The following is a 14,527-nucleotide window of genomic DNA, read 5'->3' as shown; positions in this document are numbered from 1 at the left end:
TCATACATAAATACTAAAAACGGTATCTTAATATTAAACACATTTAAAAAAAAATTAGTTGTTTTGTTGAATCATTAAACACGCTATAAGACATCTCGTACGACAGAGGGCGCCATTTATTTTAGAGAGAGGCAACTGACAAATTTTCCCATCATCCAACGCACATGTAGCTTACCCGAGTGACCTCAGATTGTCGCAGGACCAATGCACACCTTTTCTGTCCAACACTTATGCAAGCCGGGGCAAAAGCAATAATTAAACGATAAAACATTAAATTACTGATTCACCCTTACACCGATTGAGGTACTATTTGAGTTGCTAATCACCCCGGCTGGTAAGAGGCGCGAGAACAGTTTCCCATGGCTGGAATCGAAGAGCTATCACCGGCTGTGGGCCCAGTCGATACCCGGCCCCCAGAAGGCGAGATCGACGAAGATGAAGATGAGGAGGTATTGATGAATGGCAACTTGACACCTGTCACCCCGTAACTGTCATGCACGATCATACATACAATTTCATTTGAATGGGTATGCCTATTTAGCTAGCTACATCTACTGAGGGTCAGTCGTTATGCTAGTAATTGCTCACCGGTGTTAGCATGGTAGCTAGCTAGCGAACTATCACGTGCACAACTAGGATAGCTATTTTACATGTAACGTCACCTGTACTGTAATTGGCTGTACCTTAAATTTAACTCCATGAACTAAACTTAACAAGATAACTAAGCCAGATATCCCATGGTGGGGGCACATACATTGTAGGAATTGTCTAAAACTGTCATGTGTCATTCAGTAATCTGAAGGTTTTCAATACTAGTTAGTACCTCAACATAGCTGGCTACTTTTTGGACTTGAAAATCCTTAAGTAATGTAGTTACTATATACCTCCATTCTCCATTGGGTCTACAATAAACATGTTATCAGTGTTGTAGTAACTTGTCTCCCTCCCCTCAGCTGGATGAGACTTTTATTGAGAGGCTGTGGGGTTTGACCGAGATGTTCCCTGATACACTGCGTTCTGCGGCTGAGGTGACCGTATCAAGCTCAGTCACTATGGCCAAGAAGCTGTACAGGTGAGTGTTCTCCTGAAAATGTCTGAAACCTCTCGTTTTAGAGCTTCACCATGCACAATAATGACAGGAGCTGTGTGTGGATGGAGCACTATATTGCATTCACAGTTCTGAACAGCTCCTCTGTATTCCAAGAAGTATCTTGTCTGCCTGCCTGCCTGCCCCTGGTATTTCCAAATAGTCAGTTACGCCATCTTAAAAAAAAAAATCTACTGTAGTTATCTCATGTCTGTTTGTTATTTAACCCCCACCTTTCCCTCTCATCTCACCTCCTGTCGCCATGTCTCTTCCAGTTTCTCCCGCGCTGCCCTGTGGGTGGGTACTACCTCGTTCATGATCCTGGTCCTTCCGGTGGTGTTTGAGACTGAGAGACTACAGCTGGAGCAGCAGCAGCTACAGCAGCAGAGACAGGTACTGTACTATCTCACTGACAGACCATCTTCAATTCCAAATACACTACTAGCCCCTACAACTATGTCCTAGCTAGGCTCTTGTTCTTCTGAAATTAAAGCAATATGGCTAAAAGTATTTGCATTTCAGACAGCAAGGTGGATATATAATCATATAGCCTATACCTGTCCTATACTTTTCAATCTACGTGAAAAGCCTTTGGGGCTTTGATTTGGAATTGGGTAAATCATTATTTTGTTATGATTCATTAGAATCTGCGGTGCTGTCAATTAATAAATTAACTCATGTTTTTGTAATGCCCCTTCCTTGTGTAGATCCTGTTGGGACCCAACGCAGGGATGTCAGGTGGGATGCCAGGGATGATGCCTCCAGCTCCAGTGAAAATGTGATGAAGATGTCACTCAGACAGCCTTAGAGCTTTAACCAACGGGGGAAAGGGGAGGCTTTCGGAAGGAGAGAGAGAGACAAAGAAGAGGGAGGAAGAGAATACAAAGCTGCATCTGGTCAACACACATGCTCATTCCAACATCCAGGATTGGTCATTTTAGGAGGTTGAGGAGGAGGATGATGTCACGTCCTGGGTGTTGCAATAATGAACGTCCCTCTTGCTGTCTCTCTTACTCAACATCCTGCAGAGACTGACTTCTGAGCACTGTCCTTTTAATTCATTTCTTTTTTTATATGTATAGCGATATAAATATGTATGTGTTCCACAGAGTTTGGACCAGGTAGATAATTGAAGAAATTGGGATATTAGTGCGGTTATAAGAGGTTACCAAGAGTGTGTGTGTGGTCTGAAGAACAATGTTTTAATGTGGGTGTGTAGCTACATTTGGCCTCAACTATTGTTACCTGTGTTTGGTTTGGGACCGTGTTCATTCCACTTGTAAGTGGGAAAATCATGGTAGACTAGACATGACTGTCATCATAGATCTGTCATAGTCACAGCTGGTCATTGAGATCTATAGTGTCTGCTGATTTTCGTTGTACCTCTACATCAAGAACAGGCTTACACTAGAGAAGCCAGGTAAGGTGACCATGCCCATTGAGTTGGTGACTTCTTGGAATATGCATCTACTCAGATGCAACAAAAGCCAGCAGGCCACAAGACTCTGCAAAGACTAAGCCATAGATAGGGTGTTAGTGTTCTATTTTGTGAGTGTTAAAATTCCCATTGAACAACTGCACAGGGATACCCAATTGAAAAAGTGTTCGTGATCAGAGAATGTCTGTCACATGTTGCTTGAGACTTGGTTTCATTTGGGCATTAAAGCCAATCCATCACAAAATATGCATCACAAAAAGTATATTTTGTTAAGATTCAAACAGCATTTTCCCTACATACAGTATAAATCTGTAAATATATTATGTTAATGTACACAGTCCTGTCAAGCCTGAGAGAATGTCGGTTACTTTTCTCTGTCACTCCCTATGGAATTTATGGTCTCTTACCTCAGCTTCCAGAGCTAATTCTACGTCTGTTTTCGACATGATTGCAGGAATAAAAACACCAACGAAATGGACATTAACATATGCTGCTTTGCCTCCATTACAGTTAACTTGTTTTAAATGATTTACATGTACCTGACTTTCCTCTGAGACATTACATTTGTATACTGTAGTAAAATACAGGTATCTTAGAGATAAATACTATAAATGGACTTTGTAACTTCTGTGCATCAAGATCAATCACACCTAAAGATTGTTTCTGATGAGAGCAGAGCATGAGAGCATCTCACGCATATAATTTGATTGACAGTTTACTTGATTGTTGCAGATGAAAGCATCTCGCAAGTGTAGCACTTTCGATTGACAGTTCTCAACTTTCAAACACGAGCGTCATAAAGGACTTCTGTTAAACTTTCCCGCCACCTGAATAATAAATCTCAGGTGGCAAGTCATTTTTCATATTGATGAGTTGAAAATCATCATCATTAGCTTTGCAACATTTTATATACACTTTCTATTTTTACAGGGCTGTCAAGTCAGTGAAGGAAGCGACCTAATTCTGTCGTTCTGTCAAATCTTTCGGGAGCAATAGTTTACGTTGGCTAGCTAACCAATTTATCGCTTGCTAATATTTTCTGACATGAGGTATTTCTAAGTTTTTCCCCATTTATTAACTAGTAACCTATAGCCAGCTAGAAACAAAAACGATATATACTTCAAGACATTGTGCCTATCAATATGAAAGCCGCTGAGGATCAAGTTGTGGAGGATGAGGCCGGATACCAAGATGAGGTAACATTAACCTGGCTAGCTAGCTAAACTCTTTTAACACATTCAACCCAGAGGCGCAACATAGCGAGACTTGCGAAACAGGCCGAGTTTGAAGTTTGAGAAGGGAACAATTCTTTCTTAGTTAATTTTCTCGACATCTAAAGGCACAACGTAAATTCGTGCCAATGTTAAGTAGTGACAAACTGACACGTTTTCATTTTCGTCAAAAACAACGTATTGAAGGAGTGCCTTTGATTTTGACAGCCTGCACGTACCCAGTTTGTCGCGAGACGATCGTTAGACCCGATGACGTGTTTCTACACATTCGTTTATGCTACGTTCACTTTCTTGTCGAAACTAAAAAACTTCGACATTTCCGACTTGCTAACTGGTTGAACGTGACACGTGTATTTTGTTACCAAATCACCTTATACCACCCACCACCTGTATGCGCTAGGCGGCTGGCCCTCGCTCCATATTCGTCGCCAGACCCACTGGCTCCAGGTCATCTATAGGTCTATGCTAGGTAAAGCTCCGCCTTATCTCAGTTCACTGGTCACGATAACAACACCCACCCGAAGCACACGTTCCAGCAGGTATATCTCACTGATCATCCCCAAAACCAACACCTCTTTGGTCTCCTTTCCTTCCAGTTCTCTGCTGCCAGTGACTGGAACAAATTGCAAAAAACGCAGAAGTTGGAGACTTTTATTTCCCTCACCAACTTTAAACATCAACTATCTGAGCAGCTAACCAACCGCTGCAGCTGTACATAGTCCATCTGTAAATAGCCCACCCAATCTACCTACCTCATCCCCATACTGTTTTTATTTTATTTACTTTTCTGCTCTTTTTCACATCAGTATCTCTACTTGCACATCATCATCTGCTCATTTATCACTCCAGTGATAAATTGTAATTATTCGCTCCTATGGCCTATTTATTGCCTACCTCCTCATGCCTTTTGCACACACTGTATATAGACTTTCTTTTTTCTACTGTGTCATTGACTTGTTTATTGTGTTATTGGCTTGTTTATTGTTTACTCCATGTGTAACTCTGTGTTGTTGTCTGTGTCACACTGCTTTGCTTTATCTTGGCCAGGTCACAGTTTCAAATGAGAACTTGTTCTCAACTACCCTACCTGGTTAAATAAAGATGAAAATAAATACATTAATAATAAATAACTTACAACCTATTAGCAAGTCAGAAATTTCCGAGTTTCCTAGTTCCGACAAGCACCTGAACGCGGCATTAGCTAGCCAACGTCGCCTACAAGTGGGGATTTCTATTTTAGAAATTGAATTAATAGAATGGACGTCCGCATTTAAGGCAATTATGTCATAATGGGTGGACTGGCGAGTATACCCATAGGAGCAAATCAGGAATTAAAAGCAGGAAATGTACCCATCAATCTGTGCTGTGATATTTTTAATCAACTCAACTGACATTACAAAAAGGACATCCCATTGCATGAGCCACATCAGCTAACATCATTTGAATGAACATTCTACATTACCATGGAAATGATTGCATCACAATGGAAATTATTGTCACAATAATAGGCAGCCATTGCCAGTGTACCCATGAGTTTGCCAGCCAAATCGCCAGGGTTAGAGGATCCAAGCCCATTCTATTTCTATGATTTCTTAGAGCTGGCCAGGTTGTTGTTTTAAAACCCGGAAATGAGTGACCTCTGGTTTGTTCAGCCATCCCTAACCGAAGAATAAATGGGAAAATAATAGAGTTTTGTAATAAACACCGAAAATAAAATCTCAGGTTAACACAGGCATAAGATATCTTATACATTTTGTTCTATGAGATTAAAGCAGTCAGTTAACATGACCTTTATGAATTATGAAGCCTTTATGTGCTTTATGCATAGCCATGGGAAATAGGGGTGCCGCAGGTGCTGCAGCACCCCCTGAAAAATCTGAATTTAAAAAAAGAATTAATACAAAATATATATTATTTTTTGAAAAATATATTGTTTCTCAAAAGTAGTGCACTGGGCCTTTACTGGTATTAGTGGACTGATATAGAGGTCTGTAGTGCAGGCAAAACATTTTTTTCAACATATCAGCTTTGACAAAAAAGGTAGTTGTATAATGAAGAACAATATCTTGCAGGATTCAATAGTTGGAATTGTAAGAGTTGTTGCCCTGACCCTGACCCTGTCGCTGTGATTGTCATCCAAATAGGATCCAGAAAGAACAAAACCCTGTCTGTCCTCAAACATTTACATCAAAAGGTGCAAAGTTATGGGCAAAGACACAAAACATCCACATCAAATTACATATGGTTCTTGATCAAATAACATGGAAAACTATTTTTTGGGGGATAGTATTAATTTACCATCCTTACAAACTACTTAATGTAAATGTACATTACTGTATTAAACATAGGCTGGTGGTCATCTAGGTTTGTACCTGTAGACTTTCCATCACTATGAAGAATAACAATGCACAATACAGTAAATGAGTATATTGAGACATCAAGTGGTTTGTGATGATTTCGACTCTGTCAATCACCATATTCTTATCGGCAGACTCAATAGCCTCGGTTTCTCGGATGACTGCCTTGCCTGGTTCACCAATTACTTTGCAGACAGAGTTCAGTGTGTCAAATCGGAGGGCATGCTGTCCGGTCCTCTGGCAGTCTCTATGGGGGTGCCACAGGGTTCAATTCTCGGGCCGACTCTTTTCTCTGTATATATCAATGATGTTGCTCTTGCTGCGGGCGATTCCCTGATCCACCTCTACGCAGACGACACCATTCTATATACTTTCGGCCCGTCATTGGACACTGTGCTATCTAACCTCCAAACGAGCTTCAATGCCATACAGCACTCCTTCCGTGGCCTCCAACTGCTCTTAAACGCGAGTAAAACCAAATGCATGCTTTTCAACCGATCGCTGCCTGCACCCGCATGCCCGACTAGCATCACCACCCTGGATGGTTCCGACCTTGAATATGTGGACATCTATAAGTACCTAGGTGTCTGGCTAGACTGCAAACTCTCCTTCCAGACTCACATCAAACATCTCCAATCGAAAATCAAATCAAGAGTCGGCTTTCTATTCCGCAACAAAGCCTCCTTCACTCACGCCGCCAAGCTTACCCTAGTAAAACTGACTATCCTACCGATCCTCGATTTCGGCGATGTCATCTACAAAATGGCTTCCAACACTCTACTCAGCAAACTGGATGCAGTCTATCATAGTGCCATCCGTTTTGTCACCAAAGCACCTTATACCACCCACCACTGCGACTTGTATGCTCTAGTCGGCTGGCCCTCGCTACATATTCGTCGCCAGACCCACTGGCTCCAGGTCATCTACAAGTCCATGCTAGGTAAAGCTCCGCCTTACCTCAGTTCACTGGTCACGATGGCAACACCCATCCGTAGCACACGCTCCAGCAGGTGTATCTCACTGATCATCCCTAAAGCCAACACCTCATTTGGCCGCCTTTCGTTCCAGTACTCTGCTGCCTGTGACTGGAACGAACTGCAAAAATCGCTGAAGTTGGAGACTTTTATCTCCCTCACCAACTTCAAACATCAGCTATCCGAGCAGCTAACCGATCGCTGCAGCTGTACATAGTCTATTGGTAAATAGCCCACCCATTTTCACCTACCTCATCCCCATACTGTTTTTATACTGTTTTTTTTATTTATTTATTTACTTTTCTGCTCTTTTGCACACCAATATCTCTACCTGTACATGACCATCTGATCATTTATCACCCCAGTGTTAATCTGCAAAATTGTATTATTCGCCTACCTCCTCATGCCTTTTGCACACATTGTATATAGACTGCCCATTTTTTTTTTCTACTGTGTTATTGACTTGTTAATTGCTTGTTAATTGCCATGTGTAACTCTGTGTTGTCTGTTCACACTGCTATGCTTTATCTTGGCCAGGTCGCAGTTGCAAATGAGAACTTGTTCTCAACTAGCCTACCTGGTTAAATAAAGGTGAAATAAAAAAAATAAAAAAATGTGGCTAAATTGGTAGAGGATGGCATTTGCAATGTTAGGGTTGTGGGTTCCATTCCCATGGGGGACCAGTATGAAAATGTATGCACTCACTAAGTTGCTTTGGATAAGAGCTTCTACTGAAAAGGAATGAATAGACCATTCCAGTTAACACATAGAAATAAGTTGCATTTGCAAAGTATTTAAAGAAACTAGAAAACATACTATATATCAAACAATTATTTTCATATTCCACAAGTATTATCAGATACTACACAGGCTCTAATCGTACTACGCTGGCTCAGATGCTCGTCGGATGTGGCAGGGCTTGCAAACTATTACAGACTACAAGGGGAAGCACAGCTGAGAGCTGCCCAGTGACACGAGCCTACCAGACGAGCTAAATAACTTCTATGCTCGTTTCGTGGCAAGTAACACTGAAACATGCATGAGAGCATCAGCTGTTCCGGACGACTGTGTGATCACGCTCTCCGCAGCCGATGTGAGTAAGACCTTTAAACCGGTCAATTAAACAGGTCAACATTCACAAGGCCGCAGGGCCAGACGCATTACCAGGACGTGTACTCCGAGCATGCGCTGACCAACTGGCAAGTTTCAACTTCTCCCTGGCTGAGTCTGTAATACCAACATGTTTCAAGCAGACCACCATTGAAAGGTTGGTCATGGCTCACATCAACACCATTATCCCAGAAACTCTAGACCCACTCCAATTCGCATATCGCCCCAACAGATCCACAGATGATGCAATCTCTACTGCACTCCACACTGCCCTTTCACCCATGGAGAAAAGGAACACCTACAGTTGAAGTCGGAAGTTTACATACACCTTAGCCAAATGCATTTAAACTCAGTTTTTCACAATTCCTGACATTTAATCCTAGTGAAAATTCCCTGTCTTAGGTCAGTTAGTATCACCACTTTATTTTAAGAATGTGAAATGTCAGAATAATAGTGGAGAGAATGATTTATTTCAGCTTTTATTTCTTTCATCACATTCCCATTGGGTCAGAAGTTTATATACACTCAATTGGTATTTGGTAGCATTGCCTTTAAATTGTTAACTGTTAGTTGGTGGTTGAAGATATCCCTCTAGTGGTGTGGGGGCTGTGCTTTGGCAAAGTGGGTGGGGTTATATCCTTCCTGTTTGGCCCTGTCTGGGGGTATCATCGGATGGGGCCACAGTGTCTCCTGACCCCTCCTGTCTCATCCTCCAGTATTTATGCTGCAGTAGTTTATGTGTCGGGGGGCTAGGGTCAGTTTGTTATATCTGGAGTACTTCTCCTGTCTTATCCGGTGTCCTGTGTGAATTTAAGTATGCTCTCTCCAATTCTCTCTTTCTCTCGGAGGACCTGAGCCCTAGGACCATGCCTCAGGACTACCTGGCACGATGACTCCCCAGTCCACCTGGCCGTGCTGCTGCTCCAGTTTCAACTGTTCTGCCTGCGGCTATGGAATCCTGACCTGTTCACCGGACGTGCTACCTGTCCCAGACCTGCTGTTTTCAACTCTCTAGAGACAGCAGGAGTGGTAGAGATACTCTTAATGATCGGCTATGAAAAGCCAACTGACATTTACTCCTGAGGTGCTGACTTGCTGCACCCTCGACAACTACTGTGATTATTATTATTTGACCATGCTGGTCATTTTTGAACATCTTGGCCATGTTATGTTATAATCTCCACCCGGCACAGCCAGAAGAGGACTGGCCACCCCTCATAGCCTGGTTCCTCTCTAGGTTTCTTCCTAGGTTCTGGCCTTTCTAGGGAGTTTTTCCTAGCCACCGTGCTTCTACACCTGCATTGCTTGCTGTTTGGGGTTTAGTTTAGTTTATTTTATTTTTACAGGGACAGTGCACATTAATCAACGTTTCAGTAAAAGTGCCGGTTTTAGCCAGCCGGCTAATTTTCAACCGCAGTCCCTGGGCAGGTTATTAAAAACAATTACAATATAGACAATAGCACCATAGAACAAGCAAGACATAGCAACATAGGACAAGCAAGACATAGCATACAGACAGAGCAACATAGAACAAAAAGCAGCAAGACAAAATTCATAAAAGCAACAAAGTGTTTCCACACCTCACAAGCTACAGACAACAGACAACATGGAAAGCGGCAACACACAGCTAGGGACCATGTTCACAAATCTGATTGACCTTTTTCCAGGTCTTCAAGCATTTTGTGAAAGTGTGATATGTGGTGCAGTTATGTGTGTCTGATGGCAGTGTATTCCAGACATGGGAAGCTCTCACAGAGAATGCAGATTTACTAAAGGTGCTTTTCCTTAGGGGAACTATACAGTCACCTCTCATGGCAGACCTTGTGGATCTGCTGCCATATGTCTGGGTTTTCTGTTTAACAAAAATATTGAGTGGAGGGGGAGCCAGGCCATTAAGGATCTTGAATACAAGACATGCGTCGGTGTATTGCACAAGATTTTCCCAACTCAAGAGCTCATGCTTTCTAAGGATGTGACAATGATGATGGCTATTGGGCTTCCTATCAAGCACTTTGAGAGCCTGTTTGTAGACAGACTGAATATGTTTTAATGTTGTACAGCAAGCTTGGGCCCAACTAGTCAAGCAGTATGTTAAGTGGGGGAGTATCATAGATTTGAAGTACAGTTTTGCTACCTCTGTAGTCAAACAATTTCGTATAAATGGGAAATTAGCTAGATTGAATTTAGTTATTTGAATTACCTTTTTCACATGCTTTTTAAAAGAGAGGTTGGAATCAAGTATGATGCCAAGGTACTTAAAATCGGATACCACCTGGAGCTTCTCCCCTGACACATAGACATCTGGCTCAGTAGCATCTGTTGCCCTCTTTGTGAAGAACATGCAAACAGTTTTTTTCACATTGAGATGCAAACACGAGTCACTGAGCCACTTTGTAACCTGGACCATTACAGTAGTGAGTTCTTGTGCAGCTTGTTGTTTGCTCTTTGCATGCACATATATCACTGTATCATCTGCATACATTTGAACTTCAGACCCAGTACAGACAGAAGGCAGATCATTAATGTACAGGCTGAACAGGAGGGGCCCCAGTATTGACCCTGGGGCACGCCCACATCATAGCTACGAGTGGGCGACAGCTCATTGCTCACTCTGACACACTGAGTTCTGCCTTCAAGGTATGATTTCATCCATCTCAAGGCATCAGGGGAAAAGTTGAACTTGGACAATTTTGTGATGAGAATCTCATGGTTAACAGTATCAAAAGCCTTCCTTAGGTCCAGAAACACAGCCCCAACAGCACCCCCTTTGTCCATCTTGGACTTCACATTTTCCAGAAGAAAGCAGTTGGCCGTTTCTGTGGAGTGTTTCGCTCTGAAGCCAAACTGCATGGAGTGTAATGTGAAGGGGCTGTTGTTGAGGTGGGCAATCAGTTGTTCTGCTACACACTTTTCAACAACCTTTGACACCACAGGTAGTATACTAATGGGCCTGTAGTTACTCACGTCAGCAGGGTCGCCTGATTTAAAGATGGCCGTTATTATGGCCGACTTCCATACCCTTGGAAACACACCGAGACCAATAGATGTGTTGGTGACCTTAGTAATGGGGCCAATGAGTGACTCTTTGTAGTTTTTAAGAAAGGTAGAGTCCATCCCAAACACATCTTTGGCTTTAGAGTTCTTTAGTGAGCTAATCAACTTGTTCACCTTTGACTCAGAAACCTCCCTTATGATGAAGACAGGTTGAGTGTCATTCACTAGCACTGAGCCCAAGAAATCAGTGGAGGGGTTCTGTGTCAGTAACCTGATAGAGTCAATAAAGTAGGAATTGAAGGCTGTTGCTATTTCAACTGCATCCTGTGTTAGATTGTTATTCACCATGATTTCTAGTCTTTTTGCAGTGTTACTATGGTCTTTCCCTGTTAACTTTTTTAGATTCTCCCATATCAATTTAGAATTTCCCTTTGCTTCACCAATTATGTTAATAAAAAAGTTTGACTTGGCCTGTCTGATTTCTTTTATCACCTTATTTCTCAACATGGTAAACCTACGTCTGTCATGCTCTAATTTAGATTTTAGGGCTATTTTTAGAGCATAATCTCGTTCTTTCATCAATTTCCAGATTTCTCCATTTAGCCAAGGAAGAGTGCTCTTTTGGCCAGGTTTGGATTTGATTTTCTTTAGGAAGCCATTTATTGTAGTCTGGATTGTGGATAGAAAAACCTGACTATCAGCTTCCACGTCTGTATAGGACAAGAGATCATTCCAGTTTATTCCCTTAATTGCTTTTTCAAAATAGTTCAATTCACTCTTAGGTATTCTGAGTTGATCCGGCTTTCTAACAGTAGAGAGGTTAAACCTGCTCTTAGACAGCTTTCTGGCTATAAGTGTTTTAGGTGTTTTAGGTTTTAGGCTGGGTTTCTGTACAGCACTTTGATATATCAGGTGATGTACGAAGGGCCATATAAATAAATTGATTTGATTTAAATTGGGTCAAACGTTTAGGGTAGCCTTCCACAAGCTTCCCACAATAAGTTGGATGAATTTTGGCCCATTCCTCCTGACAGCTGGTGTAACGGAGTCAGGTTTGTAGGCCTCCTTGCTTGCACACGCTTTTTCAGTTTTGCCCACACATTTTCTATAGGATTGAGGTCAGGGCTTCGTGATGGCCACTCCAATACCTTGACTTTGTTGTCCTTAAGCCATTTTGCCACAACTTTGGAAGTATGCTTGGGGTCATTGTCCATTTGGAAGACCCATTTGCGACCAAGCTTTAACTTCCAGACTGATGTCTTGAGATGTTGCTTCAATATATCCACATCATTTTCCTGCCTCATAAAGCCATCTATTTTTTGAAGTGCACCAGTCCCTCCTGCAGCAAAGCACCCCCACAACATGATGCTGCCAACCCCGTGCTTCACGGTTGGGATGGATTTCTTCAGATTGCAAGCCTCCCCCTTTTTCCTCCAAACATAACGATGGTCATTATGGCCAAACAGTTCTATTTTTGTTTCTTCAGACCAGAGGACATTTATCCAAAAAGTATGATCTTTGTCCCCATGTGCAGTTGCAAACCGTAGTCTGGCTTTTTTATGGCGATTTTGGAGCAGTGGCTTCTTCCTTGCTGAGCTGCCTTTCAGGTTATGTCGATATAGGACTCGTTTTACTGTGGATAATAGATCCTTTTGTACCTGTTTCCTCCAGCATCTTCACAAGGTCCTTTGCTGTTGTTCTGGGATTGATTTGCGCTTTTTGCACCAAAGTACGTTCATCTCTAGGAGACAGAACGCACCTCCTTCCTGAGTGGTATGACGGCTGCGTGGTCCCATGGTGTTTATACTTGCGTATTATTGTTTGTACAGATGAACGTGGCACCTTCAGGCATTTGGAAATTGCTCCCAAGGATGAACCAGACTCGTGGATGTCTACAGGTTTTTTTCTGAGGTATTGGCTGATATCTTTTGATTTTCCCATGATGTCACGCAAAGAGGCACTGAGTTTGAAGGTAGGCCTTGAAATACATCCACAGGTACACCTCCAATTGACTCAAATGAATCTGAATCTTCTAAAGCCTTGACATAATTTTCTGGAATGTTCCAAGCTGTTTAAAGGCACAGTCAATTTAGTGTATGTAAACTTCTGACCCACTGGAATTGTGATACAGTGAATTATAATTGAAATAATCTGTCTGTAAACAATTGTTGGACAAATGACTTTGTCATGCACAAAGTATATGTCCTAACCAACTAGCAAAAACTATAGTTTGTTAACAAGAAATGTGTGGAGTGGGTGAAAAACAAGTTTTAATGACTCCAACCTAAGTGTTTGTAAACTTCCGACTTCAACTGTATGTGAGAATGCTATTCATTGACTACAGCTCATCGTTCAACACCACAGTGCCCTCGAAGCTCATCAGTAAGCTAAGGACCCTGGGACTAAACACCTCCCTCTGTAACTGGATCCTGGACTTTCTCAGGAGACTGAAAAGATTTGGCATGGGTCCTCAGATCCTCAAATGGTTTTACAGCTGCACCATCGAGAGCATCCTGACTGGTTCCATCACTGCTTGGTATGGCAAATGCTCGACCTCCGACCGCAAGGCACTACAGAGGGTAGTGCGTACGGCCCAGTACATCACCGGGGCCAAGCTTCCTGCCATCCAGGACCTCTATACCAGGCAGTGTCAAAGGAAGGCTCTAAGAATTTTCAGACTCCAGCCACCTTAGTCATTCTCTCTGCTACCACACGGCAAACAGAACCGGAGCGGCAAGTCTAGGTCCAAAAGGCTTCTTAACAGCTTCTACCCCCAAGCCTTAAGACTCCTGAACTTGTAATAAAATGGCTACCCAGACTATTTGCATTGCCCCCCCCTCCCCTCTCTTCTACGCTGCTGCAACTCTCTGTTTATTGTCTATGCATAGTCACTTTAATAACTCTACAGACATGTACATATTACCTCAATTACCTAATTATTTGTTATTCTTATCTCTTACTTTTTTTTTTAGGTATTTTGTTAAAACTGCACTGTTGGTTAAGGGCTTGGGAGTAAGCAATTCACTGTAAATTCTACACCTGTTGTATTCGGCACATGTGACTAATACATTTTGTTTTAGATTAACTGTTTTGTACGGATAATTATTAGACTCAAGTTGCAAATGCTGGTAAACATTCAAATACTTAATTTTTTTTTTTAAATCACTAATTAAGTGCACTGTGCCTTTACTAGTCCTGTATTAGCGGAACGATATTCGCGAATTGAGTGCGGGAAAATATTTTTCCTCCAAAGACTACAAAATACGCGATTCATTTTCCCCGTAGGCTTTGTTCAAACAACCATGGCGGAAGTAGTGATTACAATAAGACACCAT

At 42.1% G+C, this 14,527-nt stretch overlaps 1 protein-coding gene across 1 annotated transcript; it reads left to right on the top strand.

The window, feature by feature from the left end:
• The first annotated feature begins 152 nt into the window (after positions 1 to 152).
• On the top strand, positions 153 to 3,009 carry LOC115112907 (mitochondrial import receptor subunit TOM22 homolog). The gene is made up of 4 exons (XM_029639953.2): positions 153 to 449; positions 954 to 1,072; positions 1,363 to 1,480; positions 1,795 to 3,009. The coding sequence occupies exons 1-4, from the start codon at positions 360 to 362 to the stop codon at positions 1,867 to 1,869; spliced, it is 402 nt and encodes a 133-aa protein (XP_029495813.1). The 5' UTR covers positions 153 to 359; the 3' UTR covers positions 1,870 to 3,009.
• Positions 3,010 to 14,527: the final 11,518 nt, after the last annotated feature.

Source organism: Oncorhynchus nerka, linkage group LG28 (genome assembly GCF_034236695.1).
Source record: "Oncorhynchus nerka isolate Pitt River linkage group LG28, Oner_Uvic_2.0, whole genome shotgun sequence".
Classification (NCBI taxonomy): Eukaryota; Metazoa; Chordata; class Actinopteri; order Salmoniformes; family Salmonidae; genus Oncorhynchus; species Oncorhynchus nerka.
This window is presented reverse-complemented; position numbering and strand designations above follow the sequence as displayed.